Below are 26180 nucleotides of genomic sequence, written 5' to 3'. Positions count from 1 at the left end.
AGTGAAAACCAGTTATCAAACGTTTGATCAAAATTAAGTTATATTTTGTTATCTCACGACATTTAATCTCACAGAAACAAACTCTACCCATTTTAGATTTGTTCAATATTTCATGAGCGTCTTTCTTTAGAATCCAAACTCCCTCCTCAGAAACCGCAGACTGACAGAAGAAGGCGTGGAAGTAAAGTGTGCCTAAACGGAGGAGTGTGACATCAATAACAACACAAAACTGTCGTCACGGGAACCCATTTTCTCACATGAAAGACAGACATGCCTCCAGTAGAAACACCTGCAGAGCTATGGGGACCTCCTCAAACATGCATGCAACATTTTAGCAACAGAATCATCGTTCTTAAGCTTAAGTAAACAAGCCATCGGCGAGACTTTAAACTCCAAACCAGAGGAGAGCCAGGAAAGAAAAGTACCTTGGAAAAGTTAACAACAGAGAAACAAACAAAAAGCAGTTCAAACACAATCCACATAAGGATGGAAGCAATCAGCTGTTCTACCACGCCAAACTCCAGTTAACCCTTCTGTGGAACAACGGACACATACAAAAACTATATCATGCTGTCAGTGAATAAACTGACACCAAAAAAGGACAAAAAAACTGCATGGACCTGGCACTAAAGTTTACATAGTTCATTTAGAGTTATAATACCAGTCAAAAGGTTTGGACACTCTTTTTTATTTATGTTTCTTCCTTTTTTCCATTATTTACACCAGAGATTCTCACTGAAAGCATCAACACTATGAACGGATACATACAGAACGTAGTACAAACAAAAATAAACTTAAAATAACTCCAAACTTGTTTTAGATTTCAGATTTTTATAAATAGCCCCTCATTGCTTTGAACCCTGGTTTACAGTTTTAGCATTTCTTGACCCTGACAAAGGTCAAGAAATGCCAAACCTGACTCACCAAGAAGTTAATTGAGAGAAGGCCAAGTGTTTACGACGCTGCAGACCAAGCAGGATTTGAACATGACATACAAAAATATTTAGTTGAGTTATTTAACTTGTTACATAAGTCCATATATCTAGCACCATATATGATCTTGTATTCTGTATGTATCAAATGTAGAAAGTATTAAGCGTAAAGAAAAATCAAATGAAATTGTGGTTAAACTTTTGAGTGGTAGTGTAACTTGCTTGTATATGAATGGTGTCAGCTTTGGAGAGGATACCATTTCTCCAAACTCTCAAAGATATAATTCTGATTGTAAGAAATATACTATACATGTTCTAGTCATATATGTATCACAATGAAATCCATATTTGCAATTTGAGTTGGTGCAATTATCAAATCCAAAGACTGGAACTATTTAGATAATAGAATGCTAGGGCTGGGTATCATTAAGAAGTTTCCGATACGATACATACCTTGATACACATGCCACGATATGATACACATCTCGATACAGTGAGCTTTCCATTCGATGCGATATATTTCAAATCGATTCAATACGCTTAAATAAAAAATAATTTCTAAATCATGGCTGTGATGCTAAAAGTCTTTGTTAAACCACTCCTTGTGCAAAGTTGATATAAAACGCCCATTTTAATCATCAAAACAGTGAAAATGTCAAATGTGTCACATAAATGAGTTTCCATCCTCTAAACAAGCAACAAAAGTGGAGCTGTAACAAAATAATTTAGTAAAACATACCAAAAAATACTCTCGATATAGCGATACAGCAGCCCACGATATCAATACTGTATCATCACATTAAATGATACAATATATTGATATTTCAATATTTTTGCACACCCCTATAGAATGCATTGAAGTAAACACATCTTGTACCTGTAGTTTTGACTTCTTCAAACATGCTCAAAAATACATGGCAAATCTAATCACAATAACTGTCTTTTTTTTTTTTTTTTTTCCCAAAAGCGTACAGCTCTAACCACATTCCCTTGCCACCATTGATCAACATGTAAAACGTGGCTAATGTCCTTTGCCTGAACATTTTGAGGGGAATTTTCACAACCATATCACTGGAGATTTCCCTTGCCGAACCATAACAGTCATACCAAAAGCCACCTTGCCTATAGCTATTAGCAACATAAAGTTATCATCAAATGTTTGGTAGAACAGGACTGAACAAGTTAAGCTCTAACTGCCTTACCAGAAATACTTAATGATATCTTGAAGCCTTTTTTAAACTGTAAGCAAACCCTGCCCTTTGCATGTTCGTATGTGACAACAAGCGCCCCACCAGCTGGAAAATGTTAAATGGTGGCTGAAATTAGAAGCTCCTAAATTTAAATTTCACCTTGCTTCACTCTCACTACACGTCTCAGCCATCTCTGTCCACAAGCCAACTACTGTAACCATTTTTACTACATTTTAACAGCTCATAATGGTTTGTTTATCATATAATAAGTCAGAGATATCGTTCTGTTATCTCCATGTTGTTAAACGTACTTCTAATAGGTTCGCAGTGATTGGTCCTCTCCTCCGTCACATGACCTTCAGTGGGTGGTATCCGCAACGACGGGCTTCTTCCAGTTGATTCTACGTCAGAGACATCTAGGGTCACATGGAACATTTAATAATTAGTATTGAGTCATTTCAAAATGTCAGTGATCATTCTGGGTCTTTTTAATGGAGAGATCTACAGCTAATCCTATGTCGCAAACATGTGGTTTGGACATTTTTTGTGTGATTTTGTGTTGTAAAAGGCTCTGATTAAAAGTATGCTTTAGGTTTGTGAAATGATAATATAATTATGAAAACCATATTTTTAATTGCCCAGCTCTGGTTCAGAGAGGTCGAGATTTGCCGACTTTTGGAAGCTGTAAGTCATGTTATAATGTTGTTACCTCATCAAAAACATACCTGGAGTTGTGCTTTGTTTCATTCACACCCTTTATTATTAGTCTGCCTACTTTTTCCAAAGCTCAAACTGTTCTGTCCCACCATGCCATGTGGTGGTAGTTTTCAAGTTAACAGCTGCCTTTTAGCTTCATTTCAGAAAAGAGAGGCAATTCCAAGGATGAAATCATCCAAATTATTCTAATGAAGGTGCATGGAGTTTAAAAACACAGTGGTGAACTTCCTGTATTTCCATATGACATCACAAGGTGGAACAGCATATTTTCTGTTTGAGAGAATAACTCAGCCTAAATATGCAGGGTGTGTGTGTTAAACATGTGTGAATGAAACAAAACACAACTCCAAGTATGTTTTTGATGAAGAAACAACACAGACCAGAAATGTGCATAATATGGCACCTTTAAAAGTAGGAGGACAACTCCAGTTTAGGATTAAATATTGTTGTTTTTGGAAGGTTTGATAAGACAATTTGTTTTCCTTTATCATTTTTAAGAAGTTTCTGAACTTCAACACAGTGCACAATATGAGGATCAGGCTGTTCAGGTAGGCCCTGCCAGAATCTGGATCTCATTTTCTCTCCTCCCGCTGCTCCCGGGTGTGCTCTACCTGCCAAGCTCTTTTTTACTGCCATAAAGGCTGCATTCATGTGCATTGGAAAAAGTTAGTGAGCAAAGCTGTAGCCTGATAGCTGTGCAAAACTGGAGAGACACAACCACTCATCTCTGTAAGCCATCCACCTCCAAAATAACACTTTTTTTTGTTATTGAACACTAGTACACTGTTCGGTAATGTTGTTGATCATTTCATGCCAAATTCTTGCACCCTGACTTAAACCAATCTCTTTGAAAAATATTTAGCTATGACTCAGAAACACTTAAATAGTACTCAAAGTTAATTATAAACAACTAATTTTCATCTTGTTGTAGTCAAGATTTAGTCACGCAATTCTTTTCTGTTTTAGTCTGGTTACAGTCTATGAAAATGTGATGCTAATTTAGTCGACAGCCTTAACAGTTTTATGTTAAAGAGGAGGTATTTTATTTTGATAAGGCATTAACTACAAACATGTAATATATTTAGATCGCCATGATACCTTGTATTGTTTTGAAATTGCTATATTTGCTGAAAACTCACGCCCCGAATCAGCGTGCATAATGAAGCTATTGCACATCGCACCAAATTTGTTGAGTTGTTGTGTACAGATTTGTGTCATGCTTTTGTATATTTATAGAGAATTGACGTGCGGGAGCATGGGTGACGTAGGCTTGTGGGTTGAGCATTGCACAGAATCTTACAGCTAAGACGCAGTAAGGAGGGTTCGAACAGGGCCTGGGAGAGAACGCAAAATGATTCAGATACACATGGATGATATATCTGTTTTTGAACAATGTTATAACATCGTAGAAAGCTCAAAAAATATGTTGCATAATATCTGCTCTTTAACTAAACTGCTTTGTGTTGCATCATGGGACATGTACAGAGCTGTTCCTTGGACAAATACATCAGTACTTATAGTGAACAAAAATATCTAAGTTTAGTTATAATTTATTTGTAATTTATTATTTGTATTTTAGTCATAGTTAACATCATTAGTCAAAAATTAGTCATCAAAAACATGACATCAATGAAAAATATGACAAAATCAACACTGGTAGTATGTCTCTACAGCCGCACGTATCTGTGTTTGACCTCGTACTACAACAGTGTTTGTAAGCAGTGATAGATGACCAGTGGAATGAATGGGCCTGGCCTCTGCCCTGGTTAGACATGGCACTTCTCTGCGCACTGGGCTGTGTGTTGACCTGCAGTGGCATTAGCGGCACTATTGTGTGATGCATCGCAGTATTTAGTGATCACACTTAGAAATAAATGGCTCTATTCTCAGAACATCCACAGTCCCCCGAGACAGAGGCAGGGACACTCTAACTCTCTAACTATGAGCGCTTTTGAAGGTCCAATGAAAATCCATTCGCAATCCACCAGCCGCACTGATTGCTTACTTTGTCCTACTTTGCTATTTTTTGACAGAGCCATAATGACGCTTGGTATAAATAGGATAGTTAACGGTCCGCTGCTTGTTTGAGAAAAAAAAATGAAAAGGGGGAGTGGAATATAAGCTTAGTCGACATGTGATAATCTTAGGGGCAACTAGAAAGTTAATTAAAAAAGTATAATTGGCTGTGGTTACTGTTAATAGTCACCGGGGCGTTTATCCAGACTGAAGAAGTGAGAAATAAAGCAAAAACATTAACAGCTCTCAACACTGGGGCACATTTACAAATACAGGCTATGTGTAAATATATCATTAGCCTATATTACAATGAAAGTCCAAAACTGCTATATTTTGTAATCATGCATTCTGCTAGAAACACTGTGTTTAACTGAAAGCATCCATTTGTGTTTGCTAAATATAAAAGTCGTAGCTTGTAATGGTGGTAAGACTTTTCAGTGACAACCTTAACCTTGACACAAACATGAGTGAACACTGTTTGCACAAGAGCCAAGCAAAGCACTTTTTTCAAGCTGGTCTAGACTCACCGTGTGCAGTGGACAGCAGAGGTTTTGTCTCCAGCTGTGGGCCCTGTCCCGGCCCATCTGGCCCATCCGGTGGACGCACGGTCTCCTTGGACATGGGACAGTCCTCTTTCAGGAACACGCGCGCACGAGTACCAGTTCCTCCTTGTCCTCACCCCTCGGCACTATGAAAAATCAACGTTTCAAGATGAGTTTAGACGCAGGAAAGACAAAGTAACACGACAGATCATTACTCAGGTTGAAAAGTGGTCTGCTCATTCACGCGCACAAAGTGACGTCGAACCGCAGTAAAACTTAGTGGAAATTTCCCTTCACTCGCTTTTACATAAACTTGTTGAAAGATTCCATATGTAGTCCAGATTTCGGTTCTCACACCCCCTTCCTTTATCAAAAACATCCTAAGTGCTGTATATAGTCTAATCGGACGCACTGTTTATGAAGCGTAAACTTACCTTTCAAACATGACAACTCCTTCGCTTCAAATCTGAATTATTTCCATCCTTCCTTCCTCCAACGCGCGCTCTAGACGTTTGGGAGAAAAACACAAAGTAGGTGAAAGAGTAGCTCGTCCCCAAAACTTTTCTAGAAGTTTAGTTGCCAGTGTGCCACAGTCCCACGTCTTGGTAACGCCGCTGACGCATTGAGAAATAACAACAATAATCGTCGCGACGCACTCGACGCGCAGTGGCAGTAGTTTGCAGAGGAAAGTTGTAGTTCTGAAACATTTTCATCATATCCGGATTCCTGCCGTAAGCTCCAGCCACTAGCACTGCTCCGCTCTCCCGCTGCCTCCCAAGAGCAGCACAGACTTCACACAGCCGTCTCAGACTCAAATATACAAACAAAAACAACAATGATATAATCTGATCAAACTGACGGGGTTAGTAGAAGTAAACGCATTAAGCGAAACGTTATTTAGTGAACTTTTGGTTTTGGTTGATATAAAAATGTATAAGTCTGTTTTATATCATGATATATTAATTTTATTTTACTGACATTAATAAAAGTGTATTATTATTATTATTATTATTATTATTATTATTATTATTATTATTATTAATTAATTAATAATAATGTATTATTTACCTGTATGCAAAGCAGGGTGTTTGATTAGTATTCAGTAGGGTAATTTTTTAGTTTGCTTGTTCTTCCCTTGTTTGCCACTCCTTCAGGTACTGTGCATTCCTTACTTCTTTCTAGGCCTGTGTAATTCCATTGCTCAACATTTGTGTAATGATGACAAACACAGTTTTCAAAATTGCAAACTGTATTGTCACTTGGGTCATATTTCTGCTTTGTTTCATTCGCACATGCTTAAAACACACACCTTGCATTTAGCGTGAGTTCTTCTTTCGAACAGAAGGCACTCTGTTCTACCTTGTGATGTCATGTGGTAACACAGGAAGTGCTCCACTGTGCTTCTAAATACCACTCACCTTCAAGAGAAACATTTGGATAATTTCAGCCAATCTCTTCTGTACTAAAGGTGAAAGGAGCTGAACTTGAAAACTACTACATGACATCACAAGGTGGAACAGAGCATTTTGAGCTTTGGAGATGTAGACAGACTAATAGAGATGTAACAATAACCAAACTATTGTGATATTGTATCGTCAAAGTTCTCACAGTAATATCATGGACCATCACAATATATCGAATTACAAGTACCTTTCTTAAATTAACAGTTATGGTGCAGCAATAGCTAAAAAAAGACAGAGGGAACTACATAGACCATGATCCTTTGCTCAATTTCAGTGCAGACTACATGAAGAAGTAACACTTTTAAGCACTGTTAAGTCTTAGTTCTTTGGATTAAGTCTTGTTCTGGCATTTTAAGAGGAAAAAGTAGCATATTAACAGTTTTGCCTCCACAAAATATCGCAATAAATATCGTACCGTGAGATGTATATCGTGAAAATAGAGATTTGGATATTGTTACATTCCTAATCGTGAGCCTCCCCACCATATCGTGAGCTTTCCCACGATATCGCAATAAATATCGTACCGTGAGGTTCATACCGTGACAATATCGTATCCAGAGACTTGAATATCGTTACACCTCTACAGACTAATAATAAAGGATTTCTCGAGCATGTGTGAATGAAACAAAACACAACTCCATGTATGTGTTTCATGAAGTAACAACTTTATAATAGCTCACAAAAGTCAATTTTACATAATACAGGACCTTTAAACTTAGTCTCTTACAGTACTGAACCAGCTTTGACTTGTGACTATTTGGATTTTAGGTATAACTGTATAATATTACTAAGAAACAGCAGTTATACTTTGGTTTAGAGCTATGCATATTTGAAACCTCCCAGTGCGCCCAGGGTCTGTATGTGGTATTGTTAGCGTCTTGCTGATTGCCATCATAGCCATTGAACTGTATTGGTAACAGTATAAGTGAGATTTGCACTGGGGCTAACATGAGACTGTGCAGGTGATTGATGTGAAATATGCCCTCCCTCATTGACTGGCTGAACTCCATTTTCTGCTCCTAATGCAGAAATCACTGTGGGTCCCCAGCATAATGATTTACGATGAATCTGTGTCAATGTTGAACTCTGCAAACCCCGCGTAATCCATCTTGCAGATATACCTAGCTACACCCCTCCTCACCCCTGCCTTAGCAATGGGAAGGTAAAGAATGCAGCCCTCCCTCACTCTTTCTCTCTCTCTTTCTCTCCGTCTCTTCTCTCTCTCTCTCTTTCTCCCCGTCTATAAGTGTTGAATCCATTACAAGGCTGATGTGTAATCACAGAGGACCCCAGTGCCCCTCAAACTGTAATTACCTGAATACAGATACTCCCTCACGCCAACCCCCAGAGCTGCTCGACGCCAAGAACTCCGTTAACCAGCATGCATTGCTTTAGTTTGACGATATGGGTGGCATTATGAGGATATATATTATATTTTATAGATGAGAAAAAACTTATGGAGCAAGATTGTATCTAAGAAGAATTTGACCTTGCAGTGCTGGTTAACCCTCAGATTGGATCATGCACAGAACAAATCCGAGAACATACTGCCAATACTGACCAGATTCAGAAAAGAGGGAGAAGTGGAAATACATAAAAGCAAACCATTAACATAATTTTTAGACCTAGATTAAGGTTAAGTAAGATGAGACAGCTTATCAAAGTACAGCTAAATAGTTTAACTGACAGTAAGTGAATAGTGTTTCCATTACAAACTGTTGGTTACAAACTGCAATAAATTCATTTTCGCTTCAAGTTCCATGGAAACATACAGTATAATTTCTGTGTGTGTCTTTGTGTGTGTCTTGCTCAAGTGCACCAATGTAGTATGTACTTGATATTCTGAAAAAAAAAAACAAAAAAAAACAGACTTTCAATTACAGTACACAGTTCTTAAGCACAACCATTTCACAAGCTTTATTTTGTTTGTACCTAATTGGTCACATTAGGAAAAAGGGGTTTATATCGTTTTCTGTGGTAACGCTGAAACCATAGCCAGGCCGGTGCCTCCGCTCAATTTCATTTCTCTCCAGCGACTAGGTCAGGAATCGGAATACACTAGACGGTTCGCAAAACCCCGGAAGTGTGAGTTCGGGCACCAGCCAGTCAGCGAAGAGCCATACATTTTGTGTTGGCAACGATTCCAGAGATTGATGATTTAAAACCGGAACAAATAGAAAGTTTGGTGAATTTTATCAAGGGGAAAGACATTATTGCCCTTCTTCCTACGGGATTTGGGAAAAGCTCAATGTACCAGTTAGCCCCGTTAGCAACGCATTTCATACATCTCGACCAAATAGCAGTGATTGGTTAAATGAAAAAAGTAATGCTTCGAGATCAGACGGTTTCTACGAAGTGAAACCGGGTGACGAATCAAGCTACCGAAACCAAACCATAAAGTAAAACCAAAAATATAAAAAATGTACAAAGTTGTTAAAAACAAATGAGTTGCAAAAAATAAATAACAGAATGCAACTCTTACACAGTTCGTTTATAACTCTAATGAAAATAAAAGTTTATAATTCAACCCTCTATTGGTCAAATCTCATTGTAGTACAGAAAAAATAAGCAAAATTTTCCCACTAGTAGAAAGAAAAAGTCCCTTTGATAAATATTGACCCTCAAAAATTGTGTCATGTGTTGAATGATAAGGCGATACAGTAATTATCAGGCCTAAGATCATATAAGTGTGTCAGACTAGTCAAACAAATATGCAAACACAAGAGCATGAAGGGTCTGGTGATAGTCTGAGGCATCTCCACAAGAGGAGAGCCAAACAGATGCACAGTTTGTTCTTTTTGAGCAGCACACGCAACATGACTCGACCATGAAATCAACCTCCTCTCTTTGTCTCTGTTACGCGGCGACACCACTACTGCTGACAAACATTATCCGCTGTGTGATCAAGTGCACCGTGTCAGACCCTCAACCCCCCCAAAACCTCCATCCCAAACCCCCCCTCCCCTCCCTCTGCACCACGAGTCAAAGCAGCGGGCTGTCACACGGTGTCAACTTCGGTGTCAACACTGTTACAGTCACATCTCACAAGACACAAGCAGGAAGCATCTCTCTGTTGACTTCATTTGTTTGTTTGGCAGCAGCTTCCTGATTGCCGGAGTGTGTAGTGAGGAGCAGAGAGAGACGGTCTCGCTCACTGGCTGTAGACGAGCCTAATCCTCCTCCGCTCGGATGGTGGGGCCTAAACAAACATGCATCTTTGTCTCTGCCACTGCGCTAATACCACACGCACGGCCCCAGACGCTCCCACTGCAAACCCCTTGCATTTGTTATAAGGCCTGGTCCAATGTCTAATCCTCTGATCTGTCTTTAAGAAGGGGAAGGGGCTCTGATATTGTGGATGCATTGGTAAGACGAGAGGGGGTTTGTTTATTTAAATGAGACTTATTACGCACAATCAAGCTTTATGTGATAATGCTTTTTCTTCATCATTAGCTTACTCAGAGTTGTATTGGCAATGCTTCCTGAATAGTTGATTACTGTAGTTTTGTATCGTCCCTGCACTTAAGGTGTACACTAGAGCACCCTGAAAATGTCTTTTTTCTACCTATTCCATAACCCCAAATGTATTTACTGCATTTGTAAATTACCATGGCAAATAAAATAAAAATAAAAAATAAAAAATGAGAGGAATACATTATCTTTTAAATTTGCGACTGTGGTCACATATATTGTATTTTTCGGGATATAAGTCGCACTTTTGTTCATGGTTTAGGTGGTCCTGTGACTTATACTCTGGTGTGACTTATATATTAAAATTTTCACACTGACAACTTCAAAAGGGTGCTCTAGGCTTGTGTGCCAGTATCTGCTACTCTTATTATTCTTGTACCACTGTCACTTCACTCTACTGTGCATGTCTCCTGCAGAAAGAGCCGCTGTCCTGTCTGTATCATGTCAGTCAATCGCACCAATACTTCTGTACCATAGAAAATTTTCAATTTAAACAAACTTATAAAGACAACTGAGAAGACAAAACACAAATGCCCCCAAAAAGAAAATCATATTTTCCAAATTACAAGCTGCAAGTAGTGAAATATGTAACTGAAAATGGTAATCAAGCAGCAGAAAGAAAGTTTGGAGTGAGAAACTTGTGACAACCAGGAGGGTGTGCCATGCAAGTCAGTGGATGGATCGACAAAGCCTGGACTTCAGTGACAACAGAAACCATCCTGTCGGGATTCAGAAAGGCTGGAATAACTCTAACTGGAACTGATGCTGAGTCTCACGACAGCTAAGCAGAAGTAACACAGAGGATGAAGAATGGAATGGATTTTGTGAGTGGCATTTGTGATTTTGGAGTGAGATTGAGAGTTTGGTAAAGTTGTTATTACTCTAACTTGTCTTTCAAGATGAAATGTCCTGGACTCTGAGATGATCAAATAAATTTCCCCCAAAAAGTGCAACTTACACTCCCGAATGGCTTATAGTCCAAAAAATACAGTAGATATAGGACCTTGCCAAGATATTGCTTGTGAATACTGGAGCTGCTGTAGATTTCCAACTTTCACAGCTTGAATGTCGATAAACAGCCATTAGTTGAGAATTAGGCCAGCTAAGTGACAAAAGTTTGCATTCACCTCTAATGCGTTTAGCAGTGAAAAGGCAATATCAATGTAAGTAAGTTGGTTTTACAGTCACTGGCAGGGCATCTGTTATTGCCTTAATATTGCTGATTTACTTTGTTTCTTTTATCACTGGATTTTCATTTACTAGCATTTTAAGCTGTTATTTTATTTTATTTTTTCCCCAAACCAGTATTTTGACAAACGGGAGCTGTATTTCTTTTAATGTGCTATATAAATAAACCTAGTAAGTTAGACAAAAACTACATACAAGTCAAGCCAAAGCATCTCTGCATTTTATTAACTGAGGCATAATTCCTAGAGCCAAAATAAGTTTTATGTGTTCCTCCACCTGTGTCAATTACCACAAAACCTCTCATTTCACCACAGACTTGCACAAATTGTGGTGTTCAGTTACAATGTAAAACTTTTTCCAGGATTTTTCTTAAAAGGAAACATGACTGTGGGGAAGAACAAAATACCTGTAATTATATCTAATGAGCTTTTCAGTCTCTGCGGTGTAACAGAAATGCTAAATCTGACCCACACTGGCCTTCTGCTGGAGTTGAATGGCCGATGGTGAGATGTGGCGCGGCTTTGAACAGCGAGGAGCAGCACCTGTACACCATCAAATCTTCAAACGTTTTACAAGTTAATAAGTAAGGCTTTTTGAAGGTAACCGTGACAACAGCTGAACCCTGACGCCCTTGCATGATTAATAGCATTATGGCAAAGTAAGAGAGACTTTTTTCTTGAATTGTTTGAGCCAGTCTGATCAAAACATTTAAAGCTTTTATTGGTCCAACTGTCAAAAGAGACTGACTTTTTGGTACGGTGATAAAAAGTCAAAAAAGCAGATGGGTGATTAGATTTTTCGGATGGCTTTGTGATTTATATGAAAGAGTCTCTTCCAAGTTATTAGAACAAACAAATAGTGATATAGCAATACACTTTTTGATCAAATTCTTGAAAATAAGAATTCAGGTAAAAATAAAAAAGCAAACATATTCACGGAGAAGCATATTAATATCTATAATAATAAATAAAACCAAAGATACTTTTAAGATGAATTTAGAGACTCGCTTAAGAAAGGGCATCTGACAGAACTCGTGTACGCCAAAGCAGTATGCAAATGAATGTGCAATTCAAGTAGAACTAAAGGAGGGGACAACTACAGAGGATAATTTATTTTCTATATGGGACAACAAAGTACTTTACCTTGTCCCAAACCCGGACAAATGTTGCCTTGAGAGAAATACTAACCAAAGGACATCGCTTTACCAGATACTCTCCCTATATGTTCAATAATTTGTCCCTTTGACTTGAATGTTTTACACATAGATTGTATATAAATGAACATAGCTAACCCACTAAACGCCACGCACGTCCCAAATAGGATGTGTCCATGGAGGCATGGAGACGTAAATAAATATTCCACCCAGTCCTTGTATTTGCAGAGGTCGCTGGTGTTAGGCTAGTTCATGTCAATGGCCATAGTTATCCTGCCACTAAAAACTCCACAAAGCACCCAAAGCAAATCTATTATTACACCAGACTATTGATGTAAATGTCTGTGTTGATAGAATAATGTTTGAAATAAAACTAACCTTGCATCACATGAATCGTCGCATGTTGAGGGACTATTTTCTCAGCAGCAGCAGAATTTTACTTTGTCGTTAAAATAGGTGCTAGGTGATATCAGTCCGCCACTGTCAAGCTTTCTATCAGGAAGTACAACAGACTGCTGCTGCTCAGACATAATTCCTTCATATGCAAGGTTGGTTTTACTTCTAAAATTATTCTGTCAACACAGATATTTACATCGATATTCTTGTGTTATAATTTATTTGCTTTGGGTGCTTTGTGGAGTGGATAAAACTGGTTTTAGTGGCAGGCTAACTATGGCCATTGACATGCACTAGCCTAACACCAGTGACCTCTGCAAATACAAGGACTGAATGGAATATTTAAAAAAGTGTCTCCACACGTCTCCAACACTCTCGCTCAATAGGAAATTAGGTCCTATGTCCAAAATCTCTGTAACTGCTGTAGTGAGCCTTGTCATTTTGGTTTTAAAATGCCCATATTAAGCCGCTCTACATGATCCTCATGTTTTTATTTAGCTGTTTTGTACGTATAGAAATTCCTATTCCTGATATGGGTCTGGCTCCAAATTAGCCCCTATAACTGCGAGCATCATGAGCTTCATTTGAGTGGAGCTGAACACTCTCGATGACGTCACACTCCTTTATAGTCCAGTTCTTTATACAGTCTATGTGTAGTACTTGTGGTTGGAGGCTTCAGATGTATGTTTACTTCCATTTAAAGCCATATGCACTGAAACACAAGAAACACATTTATGACTACACTGTTCACGTCCAGGCACACTTTACAACTAGGTCACACCACATAGGACTCATCTCACTTACAAATTTATATTTATCAGAAAGAAATATTCACTTAAATTGTCATTTCTCACCCAAAACACAAGAGACACATTTATGAGCACGCTATTGACGTCCAGACACACTTTACAATTAGGACTTGCAAGTGGCTGTTTTGTGTATTGCAATGACCCTAAGTAAATCTGGCCCAAAATGAATGTGTTTCAAATGTCATAAATGAAAACTTAACACCCATAATTTTAAACTTTCTCAACAAATTCTCAGAACATACTTGCTACTGTGCATGCTTTATTGCTCTGCCTTAATAAAATCATATATCATACTCTACACAAATAAGTGGACACAGTGATGGCGTCTTATTATATAGATCAAACAGAGATTTATAAATAGAACTCAAGTAGGAAGCTGTTAGCAATGATATACCATACTGCACTGGCTAGACGCTTTGAGAATCCCGCATCATAATACAAACACATTATGCATTGTGACATTTATGAGTTAATACCTGCCACTTAACATTACACAAGCGCCACTCAGGCTTACAGGCATATTAGAGACTCTGTCGTATTGTGACAAGTGATATGATGCTGTAAGTTAGTGACAGCAGTGACGCTTGTATGTGCTGCTTATGTGATCTGAGCAGTTAGTGAGACGCTGTCAAGATCGCACAGAGAAAAGTCATTTGTTGTCATTTATGTTGCGGTAATTCTCCAGCAAAATCATCGGGCTTGAGTAAAAGTTTGCTGTCTATACTTTGTCCTTTGTTGCCTTTGTTGTGGAACATGGCAGGATAATCAAAAATGTCAGACAGTGTGGATTTGTGTGATCCTTTTCAGATTTGCATAAACCATGAGCTAAAGTGGCTAAAATCGCAGCGGGGAGCTTATTTGTTAAGGCGTGATGTTTCATACGCCGTGTGTCCTGCTTTAAGCCGTATCACATTGAATCGGGATGTATCTTTAAGTTCTGTTGGTAAACCGCCCTCAAATGTTTCCCAAAGGCACGAGCAGTCACCTACATAAGAATGCACCAAAACAAACCAAAATAGGTAATTTATTTATTTAACTACATTACTGATATAGTATGTGATAACATATTTCATTGCAAGCACTAGCAGTCTGTCCGCTTATTTGATTTTATACCATGGACAGTGAGAATTTTAATATTAACTGAGTGCCTTGAAGGTGGAAAAGCACTAAAATGTGAATATTTACCAGCACCATTTATGCTGTAAGCATCACCAGAGCAACGGGTAAACAAATTAACTACTGTTAGGAGGGACTAGCTTCAACTAAAATAGAAGTAACTAATGCTGTGAACCAGTGATGGGGACTTTCAAGTCGGGACTTGGGCTTGAGTCAGTCTTGAGTCACTATTTTTAGGACTTGAGACTTGACTTGATAAAATGGACTAAGACTTGGGACTCGACTTGGACTTGAGCCCAGTGACTTGAGAAAACTTGAGAAGCACTTTTAAATCTGAATTTGTTTTATTCTAACTGGAATGATTCACTCTAAGATCTTGTGAAGACATTTAAAAAGAAATTTGCATTTCTACAACTCTTTTATTTTATATCTTTGTTTTGATTAGTTTTAAGTAACATTTCAAAACATACAAAAACAGTATAAATCAAAAACAATGTAACAACAGTCTGGAGTTACAGGGTCTTATTTAAACATGTGTTTGGTAATGACACTTCATTGTAGTATGTTGTTTTGCTAGTGTCATTTATGAATGCATTCCACTTTTCCCATAGCTCATCATATTTATACCCTTTCAGTTTAAGATTATATGTTATTCTTTTCATTACTGAAATATCCTCCACAATCTTGATCCAGTCTTGTTGTGTGGGTGGATCTGACATTTCTACAACTCTTATATACTCTATAAATACTCACATGTAAAATATATTATGACTTTATAAGTACAATTTATCTTAAAAGTCTTAAATTGCAAAAAATCTAAGCTATATTTGTTTTAAAGACTTGAAATGACTTGAAGCTCAAAGCAGACGACTTGGACTTGACTAGGACGGTCCAGTGACTTGAGACTCGAGTTGGACTTGCCTGTATTTGACTTGGGACTAGACTCGGACTTGAGCTCAAAGACTTGAGACTTACTTGAGACTTGCAAAACGATGACTTGGTCCCACCTCTGCTGTCAACATCCATGGATAGCTAAAAGGTTATCAGATATATATATAAACATAATAATAACATTTAAAAAACTTTTTTTTTTTTCCTATTTGTATTGATTGTAGCCCAAATCATTTTTAAAGTCACCAGATTGCGCCTGTTCTCATGATAGTGTGCCAGCTTTGTCCTGACAGAAGAAGACCAGAGAGCACAGGTGAGTCTGAACAAAAGCCAGGGGAAGGGGGAACAGGTTTCTGCCATCTACTGCAAATAAACTTACAGATTGTAGCTTTTAAAAGTAATATTTGCAGTATACTTGTTTGCATGTAGGCCCACGATAACAACAAAATGAACTAAAAAGTGACTGAATGGAACAATATTTTCCTTTGTTCTCACTTTCTTTCAAAACACAAAAACATAAAAAATATTGGAGCGCTATCACTGGTTGTATTCTAGATTTACTATTTTTATTATCGTATTGACTGACTTGATTTAACCTCAAAAACAAGACCAAAATAATGAGTTTCTTTCTTCAATTTTCTGTTTTCATCACTCTTTTCTGACGCAAGACTTCAAAAAATAAAAACAAGCTGATGTAAACCTCACTTACTCCTCAAACTCCAGCCCCTTTCCACTCGTATGCGTTCCCCAGTCCACAAACACACCTATCCCTTGATTAATTGCATGCCCTGCCTAAGCTACCCAGATTAGGCCTGCACATAGGTTATAATTAAACAAGACAAATTCTGGAAGTGCATAAAAATCTCTCATTTCCACCACCCAAATCTGAGTTTTAATTTACCGCATGTGGAGACGAGCTGTGGTCACCTGCCGAGAGCCAATTCTCGGTGCATCGCCGGACCATCGTTAAAATCAAACCCCCAACGCCAATTTATGTGAACACCGCTCAAATATTTATCCAGTTGATGAGCTAGTCTGTGTGTTCCTGCCTGACAATAATTAAAGACAAACCAAAGCGAAAGGTGAGCAGCTGCTATGACACCAGCCCATAGTGCCCACTTGGTCCGTTTTGAATAAGATTATCCATGATGCACTATAGACCCTTTAAATTCGATGTTCAAAATTCTGGAAAGGAGGCAACTGGAGGCAAAATGAAACTAACATAGTGCATTTTTAGTGATTAACTGATTAACAAATCTAAATGCTAATGGTTTTATGACACAAATAACAAAATTTACTGCAATTTTGAATTTCGAAGGTACAAATATTAGTTAAGTTGCTTCTCATGCTTTTCTAACCTCAGAATTGTATTTGACCTTCACAAAAAGTATAATTTATGCTGAAATTTGTAATATATTTGTAGATGAAGTGTAAAGATTTGTATTTTTCCTGTGTCAAAAATGCTTAGTGTTTATCTCAACCCAATTGTGAATGTTTTTAAACTGGACTCTGATATCACTCACATGTATCCAAGAGATTTTTATTGGCCAAATTTCCTTTGTATTAATTTATAAAGTAGTATTTTATGGAGCTAAATTATTCCCTGATTATGGGGAAGATGGACTGGCGTGGTTAGTACTGTGTTTTAGTTTTTTAGTTTTTCCTCAAGTGATTCAGAAAAGAGCCACTGTCTGTGTGAATATTCATGTATGATAACATATTTTGTGATATTCTGAGATTAATCCTGGTTTCCTCATTAAAATCATAATTATGTCCCACTTCACTTTTACCTCCAGTTAGAATGTTTGTGTTTATATATTTTTCAAGGGTCTATAGTATTTGGTGAGCTCTTTACTTATGCAGGATAAGCAGAAAGGGGGTGTTTGGAAGGGTTGTTTCTTCCTGTTATTGCGTGTGCCAGTGCATGCTAAGTAAACAGTGAAAATGTCAGGGTGGCCTCCTATCCAAACTGTGTTAACCCGGCCCGCACATGCGTCAGGCTGGTAAACTGAAATAAATGAGTTTGCGTTGTTGATCTAAACCGCTCACCTCTGCAGCGCACACACTGCTCACACATTTCAAGTCTAATGGGCTCCATGCAAAAATGCCAAATGGAGAGTGCCAGGCTGCTCGCAGACTAGTAAGGCTCTATAAGGGGTTCATGGGGTCCAGTGACTGATAATCATATATAAATGTTTCCAATATGGTGTTAAGAAGGTCCCGGGGTTTGACTCCTGGACTGCGTGGGGTTTTCTAAGTGGAATCTGCATGTTTATCGTATGTGTTTGTGTGTGCATTTCGAATTCGCAATTCAAAAATCCTCTAGCTATAGTTCTGAACAAGCTCAAGATCTGGAGATGGGTCCCTCAGCGCTCCTTAGGGCTGAACGATTTTAAGAAAAAATTGAACTGCAATTTTTCTGGCAGATATTGCTATTTTGATTTCCGACATGATTTTTTTCAAATCAAGTTTCAGTGCACATGAACATTTGCACACATCACAGAAACTTACATCATACCAGAGTCCTGCACCCACGATTTGATGCTGTTTACTTTTTACAGAAATAAAGCTTAAACCACATGGCTAATTTGCCTAAACTATAAGCACTGAAAAAAAACATCTCACTTCTTGTGCTGCTGATGTGGTCACCTTCTGTTGGACTAAAGGGCATGACTCAGTAGAATATGAGAATATGTTCTTTCTGTGACAGAGGATGTGCTGATGATGGTGAGTCTGTTCTGTGCTTCTGTTGCATTGGGGATGGTTCATGTTAAACTTTACACAAACGTCAGGTTAAATCTTCTTAGTGTTGTAGTGGCGAATTACTTTGCAGCGCACAGACCTCAACACAGATCTATAAATCACGGTGACAAGGCGACGGTGGCAGTGTGCATTGTGTTGACTCAGAACTATACTTTGCCCTGAAAATTGGGTTTTAGGAGCACTACAAAAAACACGACTTTGACACTCCCAAAATCGTGTGGTCTGAGATCAAGATTTTCAGTCCTAAACGATAGATTGTGTAGCCCTAGTGCTCCTGATAGCTTTCCCCAGCAGCACTGAAAAATGGGTCAAATGAAGAGGACAAATGTAACCCATTGTGGATCAATAAAGAATGCCTGGACCTTAAAGGTTCATGAAGCTTTTCTGGTGTAGAGCCGCCTACCTGCTTGCTTGCATAGGTATTACTGCTTTGTCAGGAATGTTCCACAGTATGGCATTAATTCATTATTTTTATTGATGAAAAATACCTTGAAAAACATCAATTTTTACTGTGAGTGGGGTCTGCTCTCCACTGTGTCAGTAAGAATGTCTTATAAATGATAAATGAGATAGATAAATGTAAAGCTATCTTTGTAAGCAATGACATCTCCATGGAAACAGTGAGGTGGCGAACCCTCCACCAGAAAAGTTTCATAATGCACCTTTAATAATATTCTACCTTGAACAAACCTAACAGAAAATCAACATTTCATTTAACAACGTCTATCATTATATCTGTTTTTCACCCTATTCTATGATTTGTTGTGACAAGTAGCACCATACTTAAGAAAAAAAAGTAATTCAGTACCAATAAAACAGAAAAACAAAACAATTAATTCTGTCAACTTAATTCAGCATGATGTGTGAGGTTCCTTTCATAAATGTCATAGAGACGTACAGTAATAGACACAACATTATGACAGCCTGCCTGTTGTTGGCAGCCTTAATGTCATATGCTGTTACCACCTGCCAAGTATGCATCCACATTATAAAACAAACTGCACTGTGAGTACTTACACTTCTATCAAAACATTCACAGTGTTTTGAGCTGCAGTAGTAGTGTTGTACCGATGATAGATCAGCCTTAAAAGGTTCCACATTACACATTATTCCAGCTATGAAAAAATATTCTGAATACCATAGCACTGAAATAAAAATGTTTGTGCCTTGGAAAAACCTTTGAGCCATGAAATATGTTTATATAAAATGTCTGCTGAGGGCATCCGGACTGCATTTGTTGGAATACTGAATTATGCTGAGGGAGTTTGGACCTAAAAACAGGTAGAGGAGGCGTTATGAACAATAACATTTACAGAATAAGTCAGGTGAAGGTGTGTGAGTTTTACAAACATGGAGGAGTTACATGCATTACATATTTATGGGTAGGGATATCAAATAGTGTTACAGTTATTGTGGGGAATACTGAGAAGAAAATAGTCCTCAAATATGTGACAGTAGCTCAGTTGGTAGAGTGTTTGGGCACTGATGCGAAGGTTGGCAATTCAAAACTTGCTTTTGACATAAACATCATTGGTTGAGCAGTCAGATCCAATGACGCACAGGTTGGCGGTGCGGCAAGACACTTCACCCAGTTCGCCCCCAGTGTATGCATATAGCGGTGTATGAATGTGTGAGTGAATGGGTGAGGGGTTCCTTGATGTAAAGCTCTTTGAGTGTCTTGAAGATGGGAAAGTGCTATACAAAAATGTGACCATTCACCAATTACCATTTACCAATATGTGAGCATTTGTGAAAACTCAAGAAAAAAAGCACACAACAACAAAACAACCAAATTTTTTTTCAGAACTTGTGAACAATATGGCATAAGTCTAACTGAAAGGAAAAAAAAAACTGTTGGCTTATGCTGTAATTTTGTGTGAGAGAGACTTGTTTAACAGCACACATTAGTTCCATCTAAGCAGGTCATCGCTTAAACCAGGGGTCACCAAACTTTTTTTTCTCTGGGGGCCACATTATCGCTCCTGACTGTGATGGGGGGCTGGGGTCATGTCAGCAGTACAACAGACGACCCTGACGAACCAGATTATATTTCTCCACACTTTCTTTACATATCAGACAAACGCATGGTCCTTACACTGAACAAAAAAATAATCGGTTGTCCACTGTTCTTTGAAAACTCGCCAGTCTCTGTCAAGTTTTCGTGCTTCGACACATTTTGCGGTACTTAACTGCACTACTGCACTCTGCATGTAAGTTGATCTTGAGCTTGTCAGGTGATGAAAATTTAGCAGCAAATGTAAATACGTCATATAATTATTTAAATATAAATACTTCATATAAATATCATTTTTAATTGAAAAAAAAAAAAAAAAAAAAACAGAATACAAGATGCAGACGTGTTATTATTTGCCAAAAAGTCATAAAAAAATAAATAAATAAATAAATAAAAATAGGCCATGACAACTTTTGAGGATTGCTTCATAGGGCCAGTTCAAGTGGTGGGGGCAGAGGGGCTGGGGGACCCATAGAAAAGGCATGGAGTTTGATGACTTCTGGTTTAGACTGTGTTAAAACAAAGCTTAGATTAAAGTCTAACTTGAGTAACAATGTGTCCTACAGAGCAGAGCCTCCAGTTAGCATCACACCCCCAGAGAATACCGACGGCATCAGCCGCGAGGTTTCAATAAACAACACATAAATGCCACGTTTTCTGCTTCCTCGCGTAGTCTTCACACTGTGCCCGATCGGTCCCGACATGAGTAGCTTGTGAACAGGCCCCTGTGTTACGACCTCAGATTTGACCCGTTGTGAGGACTGTGTTTTCTCAGCCTGAGGTCCTGCGTGTGTCCAAAGAAGCGCTCGGCACCCTGGGATAGCTCTGAGATCAGCGCTGTTGTGAAAATCAATAAACCACTGGAGCCCTCTGGAGCCTCTTTCGTAGAGAAATCACCACTTGTTCAAGTCTATTTGTCTCCATCTCAATCTCACATTCGCTCTCTGTACCCTCTGGTTTTTCATAAACACAAGCTCATAAAAATCACATTAATCAAAGCAGGTCATGGTATATTCTGTTAGTAAATACATTCTCAATTGCTTTTTCAAGTTGAGAGTATTTTCAGTATATGGCACGGATAAATATGGCCTTATAAATGTCAGATCTAATCCAGTGCCTGGTTGCATTAGCAGGAGATTGCGAAGCGTGTGAGGAAACAAGTCAGGGCCAGAGAAAGGAGGGATTTTGTAAAGCTCCCATCAAAGTTGTCTAATTATGGTAATGAGGAGTTCTCCAAATGTCAGTGTCATTGGCGTGGATGGATTTGGAGATGAGACGACTGTAAGCGATAGAGAGACCAATCAGCTGGACCTCACTCGTAGTAGTAATAATAATAATAATTGTGTTAATTAATTAAAATGGGATGTACTGAAGAGGCAGTCTTAAATCACACGCGCATTTCAAGTGCTGGATTAATATCAAGAATCACTTTTTGGAAAGATAAATATTTGGTATAATTTGCATGGATGATGAACTTTAGGAGAAATGATTACAAGCGTAGACTGTATATACATGGATTTAACTAACCCACTAGACAAGGAAGTGTTTATGGGTGCGCTTCTGGCTCCATCGACTCTAGAGCCTGACTTTTTACATTTAAAAATTGTCACCCTTCTCTCTTTTAGTCTTAAAATATTTGTATTAAACCTTAGCTCTACATGATCCTGGTGTTTTTATTTCACCATTTTGTCAAATTTGGTCATGTGCGGCCATGTAATCTTTTTAATCCGGCCTGCCAAACTTGAATAATAATAATAATAATAATAATAATTTTCAGTGTTTTAAAAGTCATTTCAATACATTTTAAATACTATGGGATTTGTTGCAATGCCTTGTAATGATTTTCAATTATGGGACATTTCAATAACATGGGATATGTTTTCTACATATCCCATGCTATTTTTTTTATTTTTTTTTCTCTTGTGAGGTGATTACCAAAAAATTCCATTCATCTGCTCCTGGTTTGGCCCTTTTGTCAAATTTTAGAACCCTTTGTGGCCCACGAGTCAAAAAGTTTGCCCACATCTGGTCTATGGTTACAAGTTATTCTTACGCTTTTCAGTACTAATATCGGTATAATTATTTTTGTTCATGACATTTTTTTTAATTATTATTAACCCTTGTGCACCCCTTTAAAAATAGTTCTTTTGTCCTTCATGACAAAAATGTACACTGAAAAAAAATACCACAATATTTTTATGCAGCTGAATTTTTTGTCCAACTTTTTTATATCAATGTCTTCATTTACTTCTGCTCTAATCATACATACCAAATATGATATCATATTTTGAAATTTTAACCCTTTCAATGCCATTTTTGATAGCAAAATCTCAAATTTTTTGTGCATGTCTATATTTTTCAAATCATTTTAATTTATTTGTGTTGGGGTTATCCGAGGTTGGCGATGTCATAAAATAGCGCCAACACTGACTTTTACATTCTTTTAGTTTTTGCACAAACTCAAATAGTTACACTTGTGGTCCTTCGTGACAAAAATTGAAAAAGAATACCACACTATTTTTACGCAGGACCGATTTGTGGTTTTTATATCATTGTCTTCATTTATTTCTGCTCTAATCATACATACCAAATACAAACGTGTTTCTGTTGATATAACCTTGCAATGGAAGATACACAGTAAAAAAATAAAACAATTAAAAAATTCAAAGACACTAAAACTAAACATTTTGAAGGGTTTTCAACACCAAAGAATGCAAAATAAGTCAAAAAGTAAAAATATGCTGAGAAAGTTATGCCAGTAAAAAAAAAAATTTTAAATAGAAGTCAATGCAACAAAAAAGTACCTAAGGACCACGGGTGTGAGTATTTTGATTGTAGAACGTTTAATTAATGTGTTATTGAAATAAAACACAGAAATTAAAAATACATCACAAAATACATAAACTGGCCAATTTTGGTGCTATTTGGTGCAATACAGACAAAGTTATGCAAAAAAGAAAAGTTGAGAGGAGCGTTCATTCAAAGTGGTTATTTCCCCCATTAACCAAATTTTAAAATAGCATTCTTTAAAGTTACACATTAAACCACCACTGTTAGAATAGAACACACTGCTAAGAAGTGTGTTTTCCTGTTGTTAGCAACAGCATCAACATTTTATGTGGTGCCGAGCGGTTCTCATTGTGGTGGGGCTAATGACAGCTAATGGTTACTAAGCCTGGGAAAGGACCCATAAATCTAACAACTTCTTTTACCATCTTAAATTTCTTCAACTCTGGTCTCTTTTATGACTAAATTTATAATGGCAAATCCTCTAATAGATTGTGAAATGTAAATTGAAGTAGTTACAGTTTTTTTCAGTAGCTAATGAGGATCTAAATAAAAACAAACAAATAAATATTTCATACTAAAAGCTCGAAAACTAAACATTTCTGCACATAGTCTGGTAATTCATTTGGATGCTTGTCTGCGCACTGGGGGCTGGGCACTGAAGGAGACATGAAAAACAATCAAGCTGTTTATTGTGTTTGCCATAATTAGATCTTTAACAGCGGGAGTCTTCCTCTGATTCAATAATATGATACAGTAGCGTCTGGGCTCGGAGCCGCAGGTTAGCCACATAGGGAGGACGCATTCATCTAATCTAACACTTCATTGGAAACTCCAGGGGATAAACGTCTGCTAAGTGTTGCAATCTGTGACTATTCAATTACTGTTGTTGTTTGTTTCATGAAGAACAAATAGGATATGCTTCATAAGGGTTTTCCTCCAGCGGAAAATTACACTGTTTAAACTGTGCGATGCTGTGTACTCATTGTCATCCGTATAAACTATGGGCTTTTACTGATTTGTGTTACTGCTGTGAAGGAAAAAACATTACGTAATCTACTTTTCAAGCCTTAATGAGCTATGTAATGAGAAAATCACTTTATTCCTTATAGCAATAGGCAGTATTTGACACAGTATTTCAGTGTTTCAGACAGAAATTATATATTATATTTCAGCCATCACATTTAGAGCAACAGTGTAAAAAAACAAACAAAAAACATTATTAAAAACAAACTAAAGGCCAAGTTTATTGTGAAAATCAAAAGTACTCATTGCAAAAGATAACATTTAAAATTTTGATTAAGATTTTAAAGAGATACATGCCTAATAGCAACAACATTGTGTACCCTTATTTATCATTTCTAAAATCTAAAATAGATTTCTTTAAAGTCTTAAATTGTGCAAAATTGACTCACTGAGATTTAAATCATGTTAGAATGTTGTTATTGTATCAAAAACATACCTGGAGTTGTATTTTGTTTCATTCACACATATTTGAGTATTATTAGTCTCTACAACTCTAAAGCTCAAAATGCTCTGTTCCAACTTGTGATGTCATATAGTGATAGTTTTCAAGTTAACAGCTCCTTTTATCTTTAGTTCAGTAGAGATTGACAATTCCTGGCCTGAAATTATCCAAATGATTCTAATGAAGGTGTAAGGACTTTAAAAACACAGTGAAGCATCTTATGTATTACCACATGACATCACAAGGTGGAACTGTTTGAGAGAAGAACTCAGCCAGTTGTGTGTTAAACATGTGTAAATGAAACAAAACAAAACTCCAAGTAAGTTTGTGATGAGGAAACAACATTATAACATCAGATCAGAAAATAGTCGGGGTGTAACGATATTCAAGTCTTTACGATACGATACATAATTGCGATATCATGGGAAAGCTCACGATATGGTGGGGAGGCTCACAATTAGGGATGTAACAATATCCAAATCTCTCAATACAATATTTTCATGATATACATCTCACGGTACAATATTTATTGCGATAATTTGTGGAAGCAAACAAAATTATTAATATGCTACTTTTTCCTCTCAAAATACCTTGGTAAGACTTAATCCAAAGAACTAAGAGCTAAAAGTGCTTAGAACTGTTATTTCTTCATGTAGTCTACACTGAAATGGAGCAAAGGATCATGGTCTATGTAGTTCCCTCTGTCTATTCTTAGCTATTGTTGCACCAAAACTCTTAACTTAAGCAAATCGACTTGTAATTCGATATATTGTGATGGTCCACAATATTATTGGAAGAACTTTGATGATACGATATCACGATATTTCGGTTATTGTTACATCCCTAGAAAATAGCGTAATATGGGCCCTTTAATATTTTTTCATGATGATTTTTTTTATGATTTTTGACAAATAAATGAACTAACTAGGAAATGACTAATTCTACTATCTGGTCTGAGAGCACTGACGGTCCTTGGATGTTTGGAAATGGTTTCCTGCTGCTACAAATAATCAGTGTAAATTTTATAATGTTAGTATAATATCTCTGCCAACTCCATCTAATATGGCTTTTATTAGTACACCATAGCATTCCCATTACAACCGCATGTGACCCTCATAGGACACAAAAGCATATATTCTATTCCCCATACACAGTTGTGTGGAAAAGGAACATTACGGGTCATTTGCATCATTAGGAACACAGAGAGCCCCCTCCCGCTGTGGCTTTAACCTCTTATAAATATATTTAAATATATAAATATCAT

At 37.4% G+C, this 26180-nt stretch overlaps 1 protein-coding gene across 1 annotated transcript in view; it reads right to left on the bottom strand.

The window, feature by feature from the left end:
• The window catches only part of mdfic (MyoD family inhibitor domain containing), a 32611-nt gene extending 26495 nt beyond the window's left edge, over window positions 1–6116 (bottom strand). Inside the window, exons 1-3 of the mRNA XM_020920034.2 lie at window positions 5832–6116; window positions 5383–5543; window positions 2434–2538 (exon numbers count right to left, since the gene is read on the bottom strand). Of these exons, the coding sequence (XP_020775693.1) occupies window positions 2434–2538; window positions 5383–5476 (199 nt within the window). The 5' untranslated portion in view covers window positions 5477–5543; window positions 5832–6116. The remainder of the gene's footprint in view (window positions 1–2433; window positions 2539–5382; window positions 5544–5831) is intronic.
• Between the last annotated feature and the right edge of the window lie 20064 nt (window positions 6117–26180).

This window comes from Boleophthalmus pectinirostris, unplaced genomic scaffold (assembly GCF_026225935.1).
Source record: "Boleophthalmus pectinirostris isolate CB_2022bp ecotype Guang Dong unplaced genomic scaffold, ASM2622593v1 HiC_scaffold_18, whole genome shotgun sequence".
In the NCBI taxonomy this organism is placed as follows: Eukaryota; Metazoa; Chordata; class Actinopteri; order Gobiiformes; family Gobiidae; genus Boleophthalmus; species Boleophthalmus pectinirostris.
Note: the sequence above shows the minus strand (reverse complement) of the source record. Positions and strands in the feature narration are given on the sequence as shown.